Source organism: Microcebus murinus, chromosome 20, assembly GCF_040939455.1.
Source record: "Microcebus murinus isolate Inina chromosome 20, M.murinus_Inina_mat1.0, whole genome shotgun sequence".
Taxonomy (NCBI): domain Eukaryota; kingdom Metazoa; phylum Chordata; class Mammalia; order Primates; family Cheirogaleidae; genus Microcebus; species Microcebus murinus.
In genome coordinates this window covers 32041121-32061955 of record NC_134123.1, presented here as the reverse complement: position 1 = coordinate 32061955, position 20835 = coordinate 32041121, and the positions used below count along the sequence as shown (strand labels likewise).

General features: G+C 40.8%; 1 protein-coding gene across 1 annotated transcript in view; it reads left to right on the top strand.

Moving 5' to 3' along the window:
* Positions 1–20835, top strand: part of MBTPS1 (membrane bound transcription factor peptidase, site 1) — a 54031-nt gene that overhangs the window by 8371 nt on the left and 24825 nt on the right. The window contains exons 2-11 of the mRNA XM_012738465.2: positions 1209–1691; positions 2430–2687; positions 5887–6090; positions 7584–7694; positions 8186–8295; positions 9431–9547; positions 10111–10178; positions 13916–14018; positions 15791–15942; positions 18868–19029. Of these exons, the coding sequence (XP_012593919.1) occupies positions 1529–1691; positions 2430–2687; positions 5887–6090; positions 7584–7694; positions 8186–8295; positions 9431–9547; positions 10111–10178; positions 13916–14018; positions 15791–15942; positions 18868–19029 (1448 nt within the window). The 5' untranslated portion in view covers positions 1209–1528. The remainder of the gene's footprint in view (positions 1–1208; positions 1692–2429; positions 2688–5886; positions 6091–7583; positions 7695–8185; positions 8296–9430; positions 9548–10110; positions 10179–13915; positions 14019–15790; positions 15943–18867; positions 19030–20835) is intronic.

Genomic DNA, 20835 nt, shown 5'->3' with positions numbered 1-20835 from the left:
TTTTCCTAGGTGTTTTCTTTCCAAAAACAAGGAGCAGCACAAGGCCTATCTTGTTTAACTTGTCCATCCCAGCTTGCTGGAGTACTTATGTCTCAGGTGTGATCTGTACAGCTGAGTTTTCTGGGCATGCTGCAACCAGCATTATTTTTTACTGCTGCTCTGTTGTTCCATTGTGAAGAATGACAGTGTTTCTTACAGTTCAGATAATTTGTAAGATAGCTATGCCCTTGTGTAATATAATACTCAGATAACATTTTTCTTTAGTAGTAGCTTCTCCCACAAACTGTCTTCGCCTGTCACTTCCAGTAAAGAGATAATCTGGTTTTGTAACAGATTTAGCAGGTTAATTTTTTTTTAAGTTTGAGGCTTCAGATAAAATAAATCTAATGACAATAAAAACCCTTCTATGCTATTTTCATAGAATTGGCAGAAAATGTTTTAAAATCTGGGTAATTTTAAAGCACAGTGTCCCTTAAAGAAGGTATTAAATATAAATTAACACCTAAGAACAAATCAACTTATATGGAAATTAGTTTGTTCTTGGGTGTTAATTTTACAGCAGAAAGTAAGGGTGTATACCAAGAGTTTGTCTGAAAAGTTGGTGAAATTTGTGGGAAGTGAAGTGCTGATTGGGAAATGTCCTGGAGATGAAGAGTTGCAAGTGGTAGGAAAATACAGACTGGGAAACAGAAGCAGAGTAAAGGATCATAAGCAAAGGGTCATGATTCCCTCTTCTTTTTGGCTGCTTGGATGCTCAGGGACAACATGCTTAATATGCCTGGTGTTATTTTGTTATCCTTGGTTTTTTCCACTTTTCTCATTTTATCCATTTTTACTTTTGAAGATGCCTTAAAACATTATTTTTTCCTGAAAGCAGTGAAGAATGAGTAAATAAAAATGAAACAATAAGACGTTTTATGGTTGTATTACACATTCATTTGTCTTATAACTGGGTTATCTTTTTGACCCTCTTGATTGATTTTTGTTTTACTTTTTTAGAGACTGTGTTTCACTATGTTGCCCAGGCTGGACTCAACTCCTGGGCTCAGAGCAGTCTTTCCACCTCAGCTTCCCAAGTATCTGTGACTCCAGGGGTGTGCCATTGTGCCTGGCTGACCTTCTTTACTTAAACTGTAAATATAAGTAAATTGTACCTGGCCGTGTCAGTGCGCTACTGATGTGGATGGGTGCTGTTTTTTGTTTCATAGATTGGCTCACAGAGTGACTGATCAGCTCCGTGGGACTTTGGTTTTGTGGTGCAAATGGAGTATAGGACTCAGTCGTCTCGGCCTGAGTGAGAGAAGCCTCATGTCCAAGATGGAGAAGAAGCGGAGAAAGAAATGAAAGCCTCTTTTCAGGCCAAGCCACTGAAGGCCATGGGGTTTAACTTTTTTTACGTTGGACAAGACTGTAAGATGGCTGATCAGCAATGTTGCAGCTTTTAGCCAAAACAAAAATTCACTTTTAATCAAGGAGGAAAAGTGTGATTTGAATTTATGCAATTTTATGACCGTATTCTCTTGTGACCATGAAGCTTGTCAACATCTGGCTGCTTCTGCTAGTGGTTTTGCTCTGTGGGAAGAAACATCTGGGTGACAGACTGGAAAAGAAATCTTTTGAGAAGGCCCCATGCCCTGGCTGTTCCCACCTGACTTTGAAGGTGGAATTCTCATCAACAGTTGTGGAATATGGTAATGATATTGTCTTAAATGTTAGGACCTCCTACCCTATTTTTTGGTCAAACTTAATATAATAAACTCTAGCTTTTGTCAAAGAACATGTCCCTTTTTTCTACAATAAATTTTCAAATGGGGCAAGTGCATAGCACATGGATATTAACTTTGCTTACGTTTGTTTTCTCTATAGTGTTAGCTTACGTGAAACAAGGAAGTTGACATTCTTAATTATTTACTTACAACTTGATTCCATGGAGCAGATGTCATTGTAGCTGGTGAGGGTGGGGGGGTTGGAGGTGCCGAATGTGAATGCTATAAAGTTCAAGTGACCAGATGTGAATACCTAAGGAAGTAGTCTCATGGAATCCACTCTGGAATTTTGTTATTTTCATTAAGATAAAACTGAGCATTCAGTTCTCTGAATTCTTTTTTTCTATTTGAAAAAATACACATTTCTTTGCTGTGTATTTAAGCATCTGCAGATACTTGCTTTTTAAAAAACTATCACAGGCATACCTGGTTTTGTGTGATGTATTCTGTGTGATTAGGGGGCTCACATAGGTCGCTTTAGCTCAAGCTCTGCAAACAGCTGTCAGGGCATTTGAACTGGTGTTTTTGGTTTTTGTTCTTTTTTACTGTGGACTTTAAGATATATAGTTTTTCTTTTACCAGATTTTAGGTTAGATATAATATAGTCTGTGTTATAATATATGTACATAAATTCTTATTTTTATTTATGGTCATTGATTTCAGAATATATTGTGGCTTTCAATGGATACTTTACAGCCAAAGCTAGGAATTCATTTATTTCCAGTGCCCTGAAGAGCAGTGAAGTAGACAATTGGAGAATTATACCTCGAAACAATCCATCCAGTGACTACCCTAGTGATTTTGAGGTGATTCAGATAAAAGAAAAACAGAAAGCGGGGCTGCTGACACTTGAAGATCATCCAAACATCAAACGGGTAACACCCCAACGGAAAGTCTTTCGTTCCCTCAAGTATGCTGAATGTGAGTATTGTGATCACAGGCAAGTTTTTATATCACTTTAGTTTCACTTTGAAAATTGCAAAGTGCAGAATAATTGAGAAATAGTATAGTGAATACCCATGTCCTTTCATCTAGTTCACCAATTATGAACATTTTCCTGGCAAGAATTTTTTTTTTTTTTTTTTAGAGGCATCATGCTATTATGGTGGAAAAAAAATCTGAGGGTGTACAGTAGAGGATGGTAGTGATATGTTTCTGTTGGAATGATTTTCATCTAGGTTTTTCTCAGAGCCTTTAGACTTGGAAGCTGTGACCCCTCTTCACATGCTGAAAGGAAAGACCATGTCTTTGTGTCTCTTTTTGCTTGCATTTTGCTTCTCTCAGTATGTGTTTTTAATTTTTAAGGCACTCTTATAAAACATCTTTTCCTTAGGTTTCATTTTGTTTTTCTCAAAGTCTCCTGACCATGAACAGTCATGCCTCAGCTGGGTTTATTTAAGTCATCAGCTGCGCAGGTATGAGGTTGGAAGGAATCTGGTTTTTTGCTTTTCAGCTTGAGGGCTTAGTCTTTCCTACTTCATTACAATTGGGCTCATCAAGATAAAGTTTATCCTCAAAGAATAAATTGCATATTTATTACACGATATTTTCCAAAGTATATGTATTATCAAAGGAAAGATTATTTTTCCTGTTTATCATAAACTAGGCCAATAAATTGCTGGTTCTATTATTATTTACTATCATTTCTTTCATTGAAAGGAAGAAGAAATAAGATTTTACTCTTCTTCCTTTGTCTTTCATATACTAGGCCTGAGAGCCTCCAAGGTTTTGCTGCATTTTATAAGAAAAACAACACCAAGGAAAAGTTAACTATTTTGCATAGTACAATTCTTGAGTCAGTTGTAGACTTCAGGTGTGTGACTTCTTCAGACCCTTTTATGCCAGTCTAGATAATTTTGTATTCTTCTTCTTTTTTTTTTTTTTTTTTTTTTTTTTGAGACAGAGTCTCACTTTTGTTGTCCAGGCTAGAGTGAGTGCCGTGGCGTCAGCCTAGCTCACAGCAACCTCAAACTCCTGGGCTCGAGTGATCCTTCTGCCTCAGCCTCCCGAGTAGCTGGGACTACAGGCATGCGCCACCATGCCCGGCTAGTTTTTTTTTTTATATATATATCAGTTGGTCAATTAATTTCTTTCTATTTATAGTAGAGACGGGGTCTCGCTCTTGCTCAGGCTGGTTTTGAACTCCTGACCTTGAGCAATCCGCCCGCCTCGGCCTTCCAAGAGCTAGGATTACAGGCGTGAGCCACAGCGCCCGGCCTGTATTCTTCTTCTTAAAAAGCAGTAATACCCCCACAATGATTCAGGAAGATAAAAGCATATCAAACTTGGTATAATTAGCCAAAGGTGGTATACGTTGTGCCATTTTACTTGACTTTATTTTTATTTTATTTCATTTATCTTAAAGAGCTCTAGAATGCTTTAGGAGACATGGAGGTAGCTAATTTTAGCACAAGAGTCATAGACCGACCCTCCTGGGCCGGTGAAGGTGTGCATGCCTTCTACACCATCTCCACTGTGTGTGTCACGGGCGTGCCTGACACCCCCGTAAGGAGACACTCACATACTGACACGCCTGTTGTTGGAGTTAGCTGTGACCTTAAGCAGGAAGTTCCTTTTCATCTTTAAGCTTTCAGGTTTTCTCAGCCATAACATGGAGACAATACTGCCTACTTCACAGTGCTCATGGAGATGAGGAGAAATAATGACTGTGAGTAGAGCTGAGCAGAGTGTTCAGGATGCTGTGAGTAATAAAATTATTAGTAGAGGTTTTGCTTTATTTTGGGCTGAAACATACCTCGCTCTGGAGCCCATCCATTTGGCTGTATCCCACGGGCCGTAAGACAGAGCTAACCTGTTTTCCACAAGACATCATTTAAAGATACTGTGAAGGTATCTGTCTTCCTGATATTTGCAGATACACATGGTATTTCCTTTGACGATTTCTTCTTTTCAAGCTAATAATCTCCAGTTCTTTCAGCAGTTACTCAGATGACATGGTTTCAAGTCCCCTCACCATTTTATTTGTTGTCCTTTGAATACAGTTTTCCTAAATTGTTCTTAAACTGTGAAGCCCTGAACTGAATATAATACCTCAGGTTTAGTCTGCTATGTTCAAGGCAAAGCAGAATAGATCCCTTCCTTGTTCTAAATGTTGTTCTTCAATTAGTAACTCCAGTATTGTCTCATGCTGTTGACTTAAAGATCAGAATCAACATGGCAATTTCAATGCAGAACAATTTCTGTTGAACTGTGCAAATAATTACTTAATAGAATTGACACAACTGTATATTTTTCTCGGTCCCTGTACTTGCATGGGTGTAGCCTGGCAAGGATGGAATAAAAATGGTAGGAATTTGCTTTAGAAGTAGAACTGCAGTAGTATTTTTCTTCTTAAGACGCATTTGAAATATGATTTGTTCTTCATTATAACATGGACTTTGGAAGGTAAAGGGAAAACTTGTGGTATTTCTTTTGCTTTTTTCCTCTATTTTCTAAAAATAGATTTACAGGTAGTAAAATTCATCTTTTAGGAGTACAATTTGGCATGTTTTGGCAAACATACCCACCAACAAAATCAAGGTATAGAATAATTCCATTACCATCAGAAATTCCCCATCCCTCACTCCTTTGTATTTTGAAAGGTGAAATTCTAGCAGATAAGAATACTGAGAATATTGAGCAATATACAGTTTGAAAAAGGTCCTGTTGCTGTTTGGCCAGAGATGTGTTCAGTTGGATAACATGGCTTTTTTCTGTCCCAGAAATCTATTAAAAGTTCCAGTAAAACTAAAACTTCATTATTGGTTAGTGGCCATTTTTTTCAACTTTTGTCCCCTTTCTGGTTCAATGAGAACAAGTTACTGATGAAAAATCAAGTTTTTCTTTAGTTTTAGTATTACAATTGGCTTTATTTTCCTCTCTGCTTTACCTTGGTTCAAAATTTTCAAATAAAGACTTATTTGGGAATAATATGACAGTTAAATAATGTCCTATAATTATAATTACATTGAGAACATTCTTTTAGAAAAGGGAGAAAATCACACTTCCTTCAAATAGGATTTCAAGAGATCATCATTACTGCATTTAGAATGTTTGCTTTGCCTCACAGGTGTAATGTAGTTTGTTTTTTCTCTTCTGCTCTGACCTTTCTTGTCTCTAGCTGACTCCATAGTGCCCTGCAATGAAACGCGATGGAGCCAGAAGTGGCAGTCATCTCGTCCCCTGCGAAGAGCCAGTCTCTCCCTGGGCTCTGGCTTCTGGCACGCTACAGGGAGGCATTCCAGTAGGCGGTTGCTGAGAGCCATTCCACGCCAGGTTGCGCAGACACTGCAGGCAGATGTGCTTTGGCAGATGGGCTATACAGGTGTGTGCTGTGCACTGGGGCAGCATCACAGGTCTGGTGTCCTGGGATTCCGTCTGTGGGAGGGCCTAGTGCTGATGCTCTGCAGCCTTACACGCCCGTCCCTCTTACTGTTTGCTGAGCTGGACGTAGTCATTGACCCCTCATCTTCTATTCCTGTTATGCCAGGCATCTGTTTCTGTGGCTTTCGTAATTGTCACCATGTATGTCTTATTTTTGTTACCATTTCTGATGTTAGAAGGGGCAGATTGTGTTCATTTCTCTTCTGTTGACACAAACACACACAGCACTGCCTCACAGCCTGAGCTGGCTGGCAGTACTGCAAAGGTCTGTAATTTCTCAGGGAAAAAGATCAAATTCAAAGATGGTCACTTTGACAGGGGCAGTTTCATGAAAACTAGTTTATCACGTGAGTTAAGTGCCCTGTATGCAGAATGACCAAGTAATTGACTGTCACATATGTCTAGGTATCTTTTCTCATATCTCCCTGTCTTAGAGACTCTTACCTCTCCTTTGATCTTAGCACCCTGAAAATTTTTAACTCTTGGTGGACTGACATTTTATTAAAATGTTCGTCTCCTCTTGGTTTTATGTTTTTAGAGTGAGAACTGCTTCACGAAACAAATTCTCTAATCATTAGAAAACCATTCTCCCAAAACCAAATTGTTTCTGGTTTTATTTGTGCTTTTTTAAAAAGTAGCAATAATTTTGATAGTTATCACTGTGTAATTGATTATTTAACATAGTATTGTTATGTAAATAACTCTTCATACCAGAAAGACATTATCCTCTTTACATTAGTTAGTTGTTCAACAATACAAGTATCTTGTATTTTTTCTAGATGTATTCTAGAATTTCTTTATCTGACAGGCCAATCATATTTCACATTGGTACAGATGGTTTTTAGCCGGTATCTGAAATAGACTCATCATTACAGAAAAGTGCACACTATCATGATTTTCCTTGAAATGTAATTAACCGCACATGTTGTTAATAGTACTGCTCTGCAGCGTTTGTTGTCCCAGGTGAGCAGCATTGAGTAAATTGCTGTCCTTGTGAGGAATAGGAATAATTTCTCCTTTCCCTGTTTGCCACGCTCTGCTCCAAGGAGATAGGGGGACGGAGACATGTAGTAAATTACCAGGGAAGATCAGTCATAGATGGCATCCCACAGCCTGGAGGAGCCCTCTAGGAGTGGGCCAGGCTGTTCCATTCCTGAGTCCTGGGGATAGTTGAGGAGGGTCCAGAGAGATTTTGTTTACCCTCGAATCTCGTTTAGCAGCAAATGGTGGCCTTTCTCCCACTGTCCTTTTTTCTTAGTGTTGGCTCAGCCAGCTAACCCCTAGAGCATCTGACCTAACCTGATGCATTCTGGGCAGGCTTCGGAATGACATGTCATTTTCTGTGGGTCCCAGGAAGGAATGTATTTTACAGGTAATAATCCAAAAAAGATGATTTCTCCAAACACAGTTTCTTTCTTTCTTCTTGGAATAAAGGTGCTAACGTAAGAGTTGCTGTTTTTGACACTGGGCTGAGTGAGAAGCATCCCCACTTCAAAAATGTGAAGGAGAGAACCAACTGGACCAATGAGCGAACCCTGGACGATGGTAGGTCTCAGTGTGGTGGTGAGAACATGGTGATGTACAGAGTTAGGACATCACCCCCATCCTGTCTGTTAGGTCTGTTTCTCTATGTGCTAATGATCCCACAGTCTGTGTCCAACAGTTATTTAGACAAACCCTAGTTATTATTATAGCAGAAGCTATAACAAAAGCTTTAACAGAAACAAGCTATAACAAAAGCTATAACAGATGCTTTTCTGAATATCTCAGAGGATGTTGGAAAATAGATTTGGTGGGGAGGGTATCGTGGGAGGATGCCTTGTGGAGGAGCAACTCTTTGTCTAGAGGAGAGTGGGTATGGCTAGCCCTTTAAGCTGTGCTCGTGTCGGGTGAGTTCTGAGTGAAGTGGCAGCGGAGATTCTCCATCCAGGACTTGGAGCAAAGAGTCTGTGTGGAAGTGATGGTTTGGAGTGTTGCATTGTGGCCTATATCATCAACTGTGTTTAATGGAATTTTTTTCCCCTTACGGGCTACAGGGTTGGGCCATGGCACATTTGTGGCAGGTGTGATAGCCAGTATGAGGGAATGCCAAGGATTTGCTCCAGATGCAGAACTTCATATTTTCAGGGTCTTTACCAATAATCAGGTAGGTGTTTTGAGGAGTCATGAATCTTTTAAGGAATTGGTATTGAAATGTAAAAATCAGTAAAAACACGGGACTATATCCACTTGTTTAAAAGCAGCATATGTCAGTGATGCTGATTACTTCTTGCACCCCTTGTGTGCTACACTGTCTCTTTACCATCCCTTCTGTCCTCGACGTGGCCCTGTCCTTCTCCTGCCACTCCCTTTGTTGCCCTAACTTGAACCCTAAGACCCTACTCCGAGGCTACTACGTACAGTGATTTCCCATTTCTTCTTCACCTGCAGGCTTTCTCAGGGCCTCTGTGCCTCCGTGTCCTGTGTTTTCATGGTAGAGTCATCGTATGTTTGTGTATTTGCCTCCCTGTTTAGATCCCTGCCAGCTTGAGGGTGGGGCCTGTTTTAATATCCTTTGTGGTCCGCACCTAACATCTTGTAATGGGAATGGGTAATGGGAATTTAAAAGCTTTGTTTCCTCACTCTTCATTTGGAAACTATTGATAGAAAAAGGAGGAGCCTAGTATTTGTTATTTTTTTAATTTAATTTTTGAATAAGTAATACATAGCTCAAAAGTATCAGAAAGCAATGTAGTGATAAGTCTCCCAGCCGTGTCCTTATGTAGCAGATTCTTACCTTACTTCCCCACGTCTCCCATGTGGTGGTGTTCTTAATTTCTTATACCTCCTTCTAGAACTTCTTTTGCATATATAAACAAATATAAATATGTGGTCTTTCAAAAGCCTTTTGAAAACATCATTCTCAATCATTACATTGCTTCTCTACCTACTGTAAATTTAAGGTGATCTACAAACTAATATGACTTCTGTAGGGAAAGTAGGAAGAATTGAACATCAGAGAACTAATACTGTGAAATAACTATTATTGCTGTCATTTATCCTTCAGGCTGTTTAGGAATAAAGAATATTAGACAGAACATACTACTTGGAAGTGCCTAACATTATACTATATAGGAGTGTTTAACTTAATAGAAGTGTCTTAGGATACATCCTTTTCTAAGTCAATCAAAGAATATTAAGAGAAATACCTTATACTTTTAAGAGTCTTAGAAATAAAAACTGTCATAGCACTTTGAGACATTTACTGAAACACTAAAAGGGCTGTTCTAAAATTTAACTAGGTATCTTATACGTCTTGGTTTTTGGATGCCTTCAACTATGCCATCTTAAAGAAGATTGACGTGCTGAACCTCAGCATCGGCGGTCCTGACTTCATGGATCACCCCTTTGTCGACAAGGTCAGTCAGGTCACTGCACATGGACGTCGTGTTTGGATGCCGGCTCCTGCTCTGTTGCAGCCCCACTTTGTGTCATTTCTAGTGTGCTGGTAGCTTTTTTCTCCCAAGTGGTGGCAGCTTTGTGAGGACTAATGGTTAATAACATGAACTTTAATGGCTTACATGTCATAAATTCAGTGGGTTAGAGGCCTGGGAAATAGGTGTTCATAAGGAGCACTTGGGGCCGTGTTGCCTCTTCCTTACCTAAACATGTAACCCCATGTTTTCCTGAAAAGGACTGGGAAGCCAGGAAAGCCAACATCTGCTCTGTGTCCTGCCTTTGGGCTGCTGTCCTCTCTGGGCGTGGCACTTATCAGACATCTTCACCTCTGTAATCATCCAGTGCTTTTTTATTTTTGGGACAGGGTCCTGTTCCGTCTCTAGTGCTTTATTTTGAGGAGGCATTCCTTCTTTTTTAGGACTATTTTTAGATGTTGTGGGTTTTTGTTTTTTTTTTTTTACAATTATATGCGGATTGTTTAAAAGTGTTATACTCATTGAATAAATGCTTTCTGACTTTATAGGTGTGGGAGTTGACAGCTAACAATGTGATCATGGTTTCTGCCATTGGCAACGACGGACCTCTTTATGGGTGAGTAGCCTCAGCAGGGATGAGCCTAGGGATGTTTTCCCCTCCAGTGCTGGAAAGCTATTGTCTGTCTGTGTGCCTGCCTGTGTGTATCTGTTTATCTGTATAAAGCTTTATATTAGGCATGTTTTCATCATACAAAAAATAGAATGTATAGTGAACCCCCAAGTACTTACCACTTACTTCAGGAGTTGTCAGCCCATGGTCAGTCTTCCATTTAATTTTTTTTTTAAACTTTGCTTGTAAATAGTAATAGTAATTTTAATTCTATTTTTTCCCCCCAAAATCAGTCAGGAAAGTAAATCTGTTAGAGAGAAATGGGTTCTGCTGTATTTATGAGACTCATTATTTACATGCACAGGCAGTGAAGAGGCAGAGAGGTGAGGGCCTTCCTTTCTGGGAAAGATCAAGTGCAAACAAGGAAACCAAGACAAGGGAGGAATGCTGGGGCCTATCAGACACACAGATGGTGCTTAGGGCGTGGACATGGGATCGGATAGGGCAGCAGGGAGGATGGTGGCCTAGAGGTACACTTTTGTACCAGGCTGCTGTGGTGAGTTTGAACAGCATGAGATGCAAAACATTTGTCATTCACAGCCAATCAACTTTTGTCTGGTTAGAGATCTCAGTTGTCTTTCTACCTGCAGCTCTGAATTTTTTTTCTGTAGATAATGTATGCAAATAATTTCTTGTGCTGAAAGGTTTCTGTAGAGGATGTTTGTTACTGTCCTTTATTAAGTACCCAGGATGTATGTAGTTTGGTACTGTGACAAAGGATTTAAGGTAACCACCAAGAAAAAAAGAGAAACTTACAGAGTGTGTGCTCAACATGCCATGATACAGTGGAGAGAGAGGGGTGTGCCCTCTTGTATCGTGAGTGTGCTCATTTGTGGTGCACATGGGGTGGATGTGTGTTTATGATGTGGGCACACTCATCGCGTCTTGCTGGGAAATCCTAGCAGTGCCTGCCAGGGAAAAGCAAGTTGTTTTGGGGATTAACGGAGTTCATGTAAATCATCCAGGGTACGGTATGAGGCTAAATTCTGTGAAGTTAATGTTTATATAGCTCAGAAAACATGAATGTTGGCAGTCACATGGTTCCAGCCTAGTAGTTGGGTAAATGATCCTGTCCCTCGTAAGAGGTCCAGGGTTTGGATTTTGCCATGGAATCAGTGATGCATATTGTGATTCATAGATTTAAGTGGCCTGGACATACTCTAACTGTAGCTGTACGGTGACAAACAGTTATTAAGTCATCTTGTCAGGTTTTCTTGTTTTCCCTTTCAAATGTTTCTCCCATTTCTGATGTTCCCACTCGAGGCTGGCACTCGTCAATTCAGAGTTACCCAAGTTGTCAGTGTTTCCTAGGCTGTATTCCTACCTATAGTCTTTGCCCACCCCAGCTGTTCCAGCATGGACAGGCCTGGAGCCAGATGTGGAAACAGACAGGTCCCACCTGCCACTTTCAGGCTGAGGGGGCTTCACTTCTCTGAGCCTCAGCTTCCTCTGTCACAGAGGCATGGGACCTGCCCTCGTGACTGTGAGGATGAAATTATATAGTAGAGGGAAAGGACAGAGTGCCAGTGCTCTGTGAGTGGTAGCTGCTCTTTTTTCTTCCTTTATTCTGTATTTCTACTGTTAAAACATGTATTCTAGCAGTTCTGTATTCAAGAATCTACAATGGATTATTATTGCTTAATAGATCAAATTTTTCTTCTTGGTTTTCAAAGTCCTCAATATTCTAGCCTGGAATTGCAAACCTTTTCTGTAAAGGGTCATATAATAAATATTTTAGGCTTCGTGGGCCATACGGTCTCCATCGCAGTTACTCAGCTCTGCCACTGCTGCGCGAAAGCAGCCATAGGCGGTGTGTCAGCGAGTGAGCATGGCTGGATTTCAGCAAAACTGTGTCGACAGAAACGGGCCAGAGTTTGCCAACTCTCGCTAGAATTCTCTTGGCTCAGTGTTACTTTCCACTACTCCATGCACATCTTCCTCAAATCTGGGCTTCCTGTCATATCTCCAGTAGAAACTGTGTGTTTCAAGTCCCCTCTGCCTGTCCCTACTGCTGATCCCATGTTTCACACTTGTCTGGATTGCCAGCTCTTTCACATGCTGTCCTGACTGCTTTGTCACACACCAGTTGCCCTTCGAAAACCCCGTGGCTTTTTGTTGCACTTGATATTCTTATCAAAGAGTTGTGAATTAGAGGAAAAAAACTTGAGAGGAAAGCCCATCTCTACCTTGTGTGTATGCTCATGGTGCCTCACACAGACCTGGACTCTAGTAGTGACGGGAAATGGCACGTGATCTTTGTAGCCCAGTCTGTGGCAGCAAGTGTTTTACTGCTTGGGTGTCCAGTAGGACTGCTCCCAGCTCTGGTCCCAGGGCAGTAACATGCTCACAGCAGCACCTCTGGAAATAAGCCGTGCATCCCCTGGACCCCTTCCCCCTCTTTCTCTGGGTCCCACATTCTTGGCACTCTTAGACTTTGTGGTGCCAGTGAGTCTGCAACTGTAGCTTCCTCAGTTTCAATACCAACAGTCATTTATTTCCTAGATCTTCTCTCTTGATGCCTTCTCTTATTTTTTAAGGGTTTAAAGTGCAGTAAGTATTTGGATTGACAGGTAGAGGGAGGATGGGAAGATGGCATTTTTTGGTCAACTTCAGTGAATGTTTCTGTCAGTGACTTTTGTACTGCCTTCTGCTCCTTGAATTCATGGACATTTGTAAGTTTCTAGCAGCAGCCAGTAGAAAGTCACTTGTTAGATCCTCTGAATGACCACTTGACAGCATACTCGGGGCCAGTGAGCTGAGAAAGCAGTGCCACTGCTGATTCGGTATAGTTTGGAATCCTTGGTTAAAAGCACATGCGCTAGAGCTTCTTGCTATTATTTAATATCTCCTAAGCCACTTGGAATCTGCTGTAGTTATTGAATTGTCAAAGAGTTCATTTTTTGGTAGTAGAGTTATAATAGATACAGCTTAGAAATGCAGATTAATAACTGATTATTCCATACTTTCAAATAGTTCAACTTCGTCTTTATAGTTTAAACATATTTTTTGTCATTATTCATTTCATTATAATTTCTTTGCAGATCTAGTGCACTTGTGGTATTGGAGAGAAGTATACAGCTTTTTCCTTGTATCCTATGTCTTCCTCTAACGAGCTCAAGATTACAGAGTAATGGTAGTCATTCCCACAGTCCCTGTGAGGAAGGTGGAACACCACTGCAAACGCTCAATTGAAAGCTTACAAAACTTCCTGCCCGTAGTGGATGCAAATGTGTGGATATGGTTTCTTCCCAGAGAAGTATCTAAATCTAGTTGGGGAGGCAAGATGGATATACTAGGAACAATTAGAAAGTGATGTAAGAATGTGTCATTAGCTGGTGAATTGTAATCATGTTAAGTTTTGTGAAGTTCAAGGCAAGGGGAGATCCTCAAAGCCTTGAGTAGTGAGCCTTGAGCTGGGCCCAACTGTGATAACGTTGACAAGGGAGGAGGAGAAAGGAAGGACTTTCCAGGTGGGAGGACATAATTTGAGCACGACACAAAGGTGGCAGAGAACGTGGTGTTTCATAGGACATCAGTGAGGAGCAGCAATCTGTCAGAGTTGCACAAGGCTCCTCACAGAAGAACCTACGAAAGTCTTAGATTTTTCTTGGGATATTTGATCGTATTTGAATTATTCATTTTAAATTGTCTCTCTTCCCTTGTTTTTTTGTGACTCAATTTAGCACGCTGAATAACCCTGCTGATCAGATGGATGTGATCGGAGTAGGCGGCATTGACTTTGAAGATAACATCGCTCGCTTTTCTTCAAGGGGAATGACAACCTGGGTATGCTTTGCTTTGTTAGTCTCATGTGGCTAATGGATCCATTTGTTCAAGAGCCCTGGGTGCATTTGTAAGTGCATGGATTGTAAGCTTGTAAGGCAGACCAGCCTTCAGATTCACGGTTGAGCCAGAGCTTTGGGTGCTGGCCCTGCCATGAGGACCGGAGTGCTTCCCCTCGACATCTGCTGCTTCACTGGCCAGTCCAGAGCCACTCACAGAGCACCGGCCGATTCTGGGTGGTGTTTCCCAGTTCTTTTAATGTATTTCTGAGTAACTCACTTTTTGGGTGAATTGGATTTCTGCCCACTTGTCCTAACTAGTAGTAAGATGACAAGTCCTCCTCAGTGCTAGGTGAGATGATTTTTTGGTTTTGGCCTTAAGAAGTGGGAGAAGACATTGAGAACAGCTTAATATCAACTCTACTAACACAGAAATAATTATATTTAGCTGGACAAAATTGAAATAACTCCACCAAGTTAATAACTCAGCTGCTTGGGGTTTATTTATGCTACTAATTTACCCTTCAAAACTAAGTTTGATTCAAAATGAGATGTTCAGTGGAGCAGTATGCAGGTTCTTTTACTGAGCGGGTGAGGGGAGCACCTACCCCTGGCGTTCTTCTGGGGCAGACCATCTCTTGGTACTCTACTTGACAGGTGCCAAGCTCAGAGGTAAGTCCTGGAAAGATCCACACTTCCTGGGAACACTGTGGGCCTGCCTTGTCCACCCCTGCAGTGCTTTATGGGATAGTTTTCCACTTGCACCTTAGTACCTTGAGGGTGTCAGCCCCCCAGGGGTCCCCACCTTACACGCTGAAATGCCTCCTCCTGGAGTTGACCCTCTGACTTGATGCCGTGGTCTGGTAGACCCCACTTTTAGGTGCAAGTCAGTCCCAGGACTGTGCTCCCTCAGCATGTTGTTTGTGCTGTCGAATACTAGGAAACGATGTGTCTACCAGTCTGTCTCTGTCTCCCTGTTGTAAGCGCTTTCACTGAACTGTGATGTGGTGTGGTGTCCTTGGCCTTCATCAAGAGCTTGTTTTTAATGGCATTTTGAGAAATGTTCCTCAGTCATCCATGGAACCACAAGAGCAGATCTCTCACTCACACATTCCTTTATGGTTGGTTGTCAGGAAAGATTTTTCACTCCAAATTGGTATACTTTTTCCAATGTAATATGAGACCCTATTGTACTTTTCATTTTGCCATAATTTCTAGGAAGCTTAAGAGAGTACTTAGTTAAAATCTTATCCCAAGTTAGTTGTACAGTTATCTTGATCATTCCAAATGGTTTCATTTTTGATAACAGTTTGAAACATCCAGTCATACCATGTACTTTTTTCTTTGTAAAGAAACATGTTTGAGTTTTTTTCTAATTTTTAATTGTAATTTTCTAATTTTTTGAACGTATTTCTGATTTTTACTTTATCTAGAGATAAATTACTTTCCAGTTTTTGGTCTTGTTGATCAGTCAGTATCCAATTTCTAGTTTTGCCTTGCCTGTGAGCAAAATTAAAATATTTATTTTTTAATTGCTTGATGCCCTTGTTATTATACTGGTTATTATAAAACATACTAAGAATAGTTTTATTTTCTACATTATCATCTAAACTTGCCTTCTGTATCACAGTGAATTTCGGATTAAACCCAGTACCTTCCTAAAGCTACACCATTTTTAAATAACCCGTATTTCTTTTCTGGCTTTATTCACTCATAACTACACGTGGCTGTGTACCAATGAATGAACTGTAGAAACCGAGCTGCTTTTGTTCACAGGAACTACCAGGAGGCTACGGTCGTGTGAAACCTGATGTCGTCACCTATGGTGCTGGAGTTCGGGGTTCTGGTGTGAAAGGGGGGTGCCGGGCCCTCTCGGGGACCAGTGTTGCCTCTCCAGTGGTTGCAGGTGCTGTCACCTTGTTAGTGAGGTGAGTGTTGCTTGGCACAGACCAGCAGCTTTAGTGTCAGGACAGGAGCACTTGGTGCCAGCGCAGCAGGATCGAGTCTTGCTTCTGCCCCTGGCTGGATTAGAGAATTTAGGCACATCATGATTTTGATCTCTATTTCTTCACGTCTACAAAAGAGGTAGGAGTCCCTTCTTTTATAGTTAGATGACATGTATGTGAACACACTTTGTAAACTAAACCGTTATAGCACTGTACAAAGGCAGAATACCTATTACTTTTATTTGTGTTCTGTACTTTTTTAACATATGCTGTTTATGTGCTAGAACTGTGCTTTTTAAAAATTTTTAAAATTTTATTTCTTTATTTATTTAGAGATAGGGTCTCACTCTGTTGCCCAGGCTAGAGTGCAGTGACATCATCATAGCTCACTGCAACCAACCTCAAACTCCTGGACTCAAGTGATCCTCTTGCCTCATCCTCTCAAGTAGCTGGGACTGCAGGCACATGCTGCCATGTCCAGTTAATTTTTCTGTTTTTTTGGAGAGATGGGGTGTCACTCTTGCTCAGGCTGGTCTCAAACTCCTGGCTTCAAGCAATCCTCCTGCCTTGGCCTCCCAAAGTGCTAGGATTACAGGCATGAGCCACCACACCCAGCCAGAACTGTGCTTTTTATATTCAAACAAGTATATATATCAGGCAGAAAACAAAAAGTAAGATGTTTCTCTGCCATATCCCCATTTCCTGTGGGAATCACCTTTTTTTAAAAAAGTAAATTTTATTATGGATATATAAGGTATACAACATGATGCTATGGGATACATATGGCTAGAAAAAGGTTATTATAGTGAAGCAGATTAACATATTCATCTTCTCACATGGTTAACCATTCTGCTGCTGCTGTTTTTGTGGCAGTGACTCACCTTTTAACGTACTCTGTGAGCAGCTAAGAATGTCAAACCTGTCAGAGACTAACAGTCACTGCTCCTCTTTGTGTCATTGAATCTCATATATGGCTAGAATGGAGTTTAGTGATTGGCCCTTAATCTTGCAGATTATGGAACTGGAAGAAAGTTCTCAAAGTTGGGAGACTGAAATTGAAGCTCACAGGCTCTTTTAGTTGGATGGGCCATGTTTCCTTATTCTGAGTTATTAAAAGATGTCTTTGGGGCCTGCAATTTATTTTGTGACTGTTTTTCCCCCCACTATAAATCTTAATTTTTCTATCTAGATGAGGTTTTAGTAGCGCTCTTATGTTGTGATAACACTTAAAGCTCTGCATATTTGAAAATTATTAAATATGTTCTAATTTAAAAATTAGATTAAAATAAGTAACTGATATTCAAATTTTTTGTTTAAAATTGTATTCAAAAGTAAATTGTATGTTGATATTAGCTTCTAAAGCCTGAGATGATTTTGTTGATAAAGGTAGTAGATATCTTGAATCCTTGATAAAGGTAGTACATATCTGCCTCTTTCCTGCTTCCCTATCTTTTTCTTACATCAGAGCCAAATTCTTGAAACTGTTGACATTGGCCAGAGTAATCTTTGGAGATTAACCATATGCTTGCTAGAAACATTGTATTCTCTTTCAGTTGTTTTCCTCTCCCTTGTGTTACATAAAGTGAAGAACAGAAGAAAGTGAAGGTGGATCATGGGTTACCTGTTTCATTTGAGCTTTTGTAGTTGCCAAGTGGGTACAATTCAGCTAGGGCTCCTGTTTCCAATCTTGGTGATTCTGGAAACAGAAAATACTGGTTCATTTCTCCTGCTTGCTGTGGTTGTTAGCAGAAAATGAGGGTTCTAGCTTTACCCTTGAGCCTATCAAATCTCTTTACTGTTAATAGGTGGGCAGATGAAGAGGTTGTGTTTTCCATTCCCAGTGGCATCTCTAAGTACAGGTATTTTCAGCAGCAAGGAAACTTTTCACTCTCCTCATCTTCCTGCAGCAGATAAAAATGCAACTGTGATCATTCAGGAATACTTTTGTGGCTTGACAATAGCTCATAATAGATGCTAAACAACAAAGGAGAGCTTCCTGAGCTTCCAACTGTACAGCACTCTGAAAGGAAATGGAACCTAGCCTTTGATTTTGCTTTATAGACAGGAAGAAGGGGAAGATTGTTGACTTAGAGATTTTAGCAGTTTTTTTATTCTGTCATTAAGAATTAATCCTACTTTATTTCCTCTTACTTCTCCTTATATCAGATTTCCCATTTAGAAAACCTGCCTAGACTCCAAGACCAACCACCATCATATAAAAATATTTAGGAACTTAGGAGAGTAAGTTTTCCTTTTTTGTTTACTGATTTTTTTTCCCTTCAATTTAGGGATTAACATTTACTTGCATTTGTAATACATAGATATACAAAAATGAACGTTTTCATGGTAGTGTTACCTAAGTACCCAGTTAGGTAGAGCTCTATGCTAAAATTTGCTCAGATAACATTCTGATGGTGAAACTCTAAAGGTGGCCTTGGTCTGCAATGTTGTAAAAGGTGGTATCCACCAGGGCGATGCCGCCAATCTGGAAACAAAAAGGCAACAGTTAGCTTTGGAGGCAGTGGTCTCCATGCAGACCCCGTGCCTGCTGCCCATCCCTCGCTGTGGTTCCTTCCCAGGACTCATCTGTGCTCCTTTTCTTCTCCCAGCCAGGTGGTGTCCTGGGGTGTCTTCTCCTGGCCATTGGGCTTTCTCTCCTCTGAGGAGCCAGTACCTCTTATATATTCTTGCCTTCTGCAACCTGTTGGTTCAATTTAGTTGAATTATCAGGAAAATGTGTGTTGCTGATACATTTAGTATAAACAGGCACTAGCCTATAAGTGACTTCAAAAAAAGCCTTATAGAAGTTGGGTTGCTAAGTAGTTGGTCCTGAAGCAAGTACAGAAATGAGTAGATGCTTATTCTCATCTTACATGGGCTCCAACAAATGCTTCATTTTCCCCCCAGCACAGTCCAGAAACGTGAGCTGGTGAATCCTGCCAGTATGAAGCAGGCCCTGATCGCGTCAGCCCGGAGGCTTCCTGGCGTCAACATGTTTGAGCAAGGCCATGGCAAGCTTGATCTGCTCAGGGCCTATCAGATCCTCAACAGCTACAAACCACAGGCAAGGTCAGTATGCTGTACCTCTCAATAGGCCTTTCTCTTCTTCTCTGGGCTCTTGAGGGCTTCCTTCTGCACAAAATACTAGCCTCAAAACAGATGGTCACTGATCACAGTACCTGGGGCATTCGATGAGAGTTTAAAACACGATGCTGCTTCTATTAGGGTGCTGGCTGGCAGGCCTTGGAACTACTTTCAACTTACTGATGTTCTATTATCTTCAATATAAATGGTTAAAAATTATGATAAGTGTTTGGGTTTTTTTTTTTTTTTTAACTTTTTAAGCTTTTGAAATAATCTTAGGTTTACAGAAATTTTGCAAAAATATAAAGGAGTTCTCAGATACTCTTGGCCCAAGCTTCCGCTAATGCCACCATCTTGGATGATCGTAGTACAACCATTAAAACTAACAGATGAACACTGTAATTAATCTGCAGACTGCACATGCTGCCAGTCCTCCTTGAGCTCTTGTGCCTTGTGGGCCCAGTACCCATGTTGCAGTTAGCCGTCTGTCTCCGTCTGCTCTGACCTTTGACACTTCATTTGTCTTTCGTTTATTACTGTGAATCCTTTGGAAAATGCTAGTCACTTATTTTGTAGACCGTCTCTCACTGTGGGTTTATTGGATATTTTCTTATGATTAGTTTGAGGTTTAAAAGTCTTTTTAATAAGACTTTTTTTCCCACCCTTTATTTTGAAATGATTTTAGATTTATAACAAAGTTTCATAAATAGCACATGAGAACCCATTAATCATTCACCCAGCTTTCCCTAATGTTGACATCGTACATAACCACGGTATGAGCCTCTAAGCTTGGAAATTAACATTGATACAACACTGCTGGTGATCTCCAGACCACGTTCAGATTCCGCCCGTTGTCCCACTCTGGTCCTTTGGGATCCAATCTGAGATCTCATATTACACTTAGTTGTCATGTCTTTTTAGTCTTATTTAATCACAGACAGTTCTTCAGTTTTCTTTGGTTTATTACTGGTAGTATTAATTTCCACTATTTGATTAATGTGGTCTGTCACTCTGGGTCCTCCAAGAAGCAAACGCCAAGATGGGGTTAGAAGTTCAAGAGCTTATTGTGGGGAGGGAGGCCTGTGAAGGACAGAGGGAAGGGAGTGGGAGTAGGCACGGAGTCTTAGGACTGGGGCGCTGATCTGACACCTGTGGAGAGAGTAGGGGAGGGAGGATGGGGAGAAAGCCTCAGGCTGCAGTACAGGTCTAAGAAGGTTTTGGCTGATGGGGAATCCTTGAACCAAAGTCACCTGTTGGAGGAGTCCTGCATTGCCTGGGAATGGGCCTGCCTGAGTACAGTCTTTGCTCAGAATCAGCTGGGAGCAGCGGGGCGAGTGTGGCTTTGGCACAGACATGGTGGAGGATCTCGAGGGCTGTAGCTAGAAGTGTCAGCCACCTGTGCTCCTGCAGCAGGAGCTCTCAGTGGTGTCGTTGGCCAGGTGTGTCCACTCTGTAGCTCCTGTTTTCCCTTTGTGACTACTAAGTATCTTGTGGGGATACGCTCTGAGATGATCGTGTTTCTTAACGTACTTCTATTCACTGATTTTGGTATCCATTGATAGTTCTTGCCCACAGTACCTACTATTGAGAAGTTTGACACATGATGATTTTCTGTTTCCCTTATTACTTCTGCATTTATTAATTGGAATTCTGCTGGAGGGAAGAGCTGTCCTTTCTCGCTTGTTTATTTATTCAATTATTTATGTCAGTATGGACACATGGATTTTTTTTTTTGACTCTGTGGATTATAATCCATTAATATCATTATTTAGGTTTTTGCTCATATTGTCC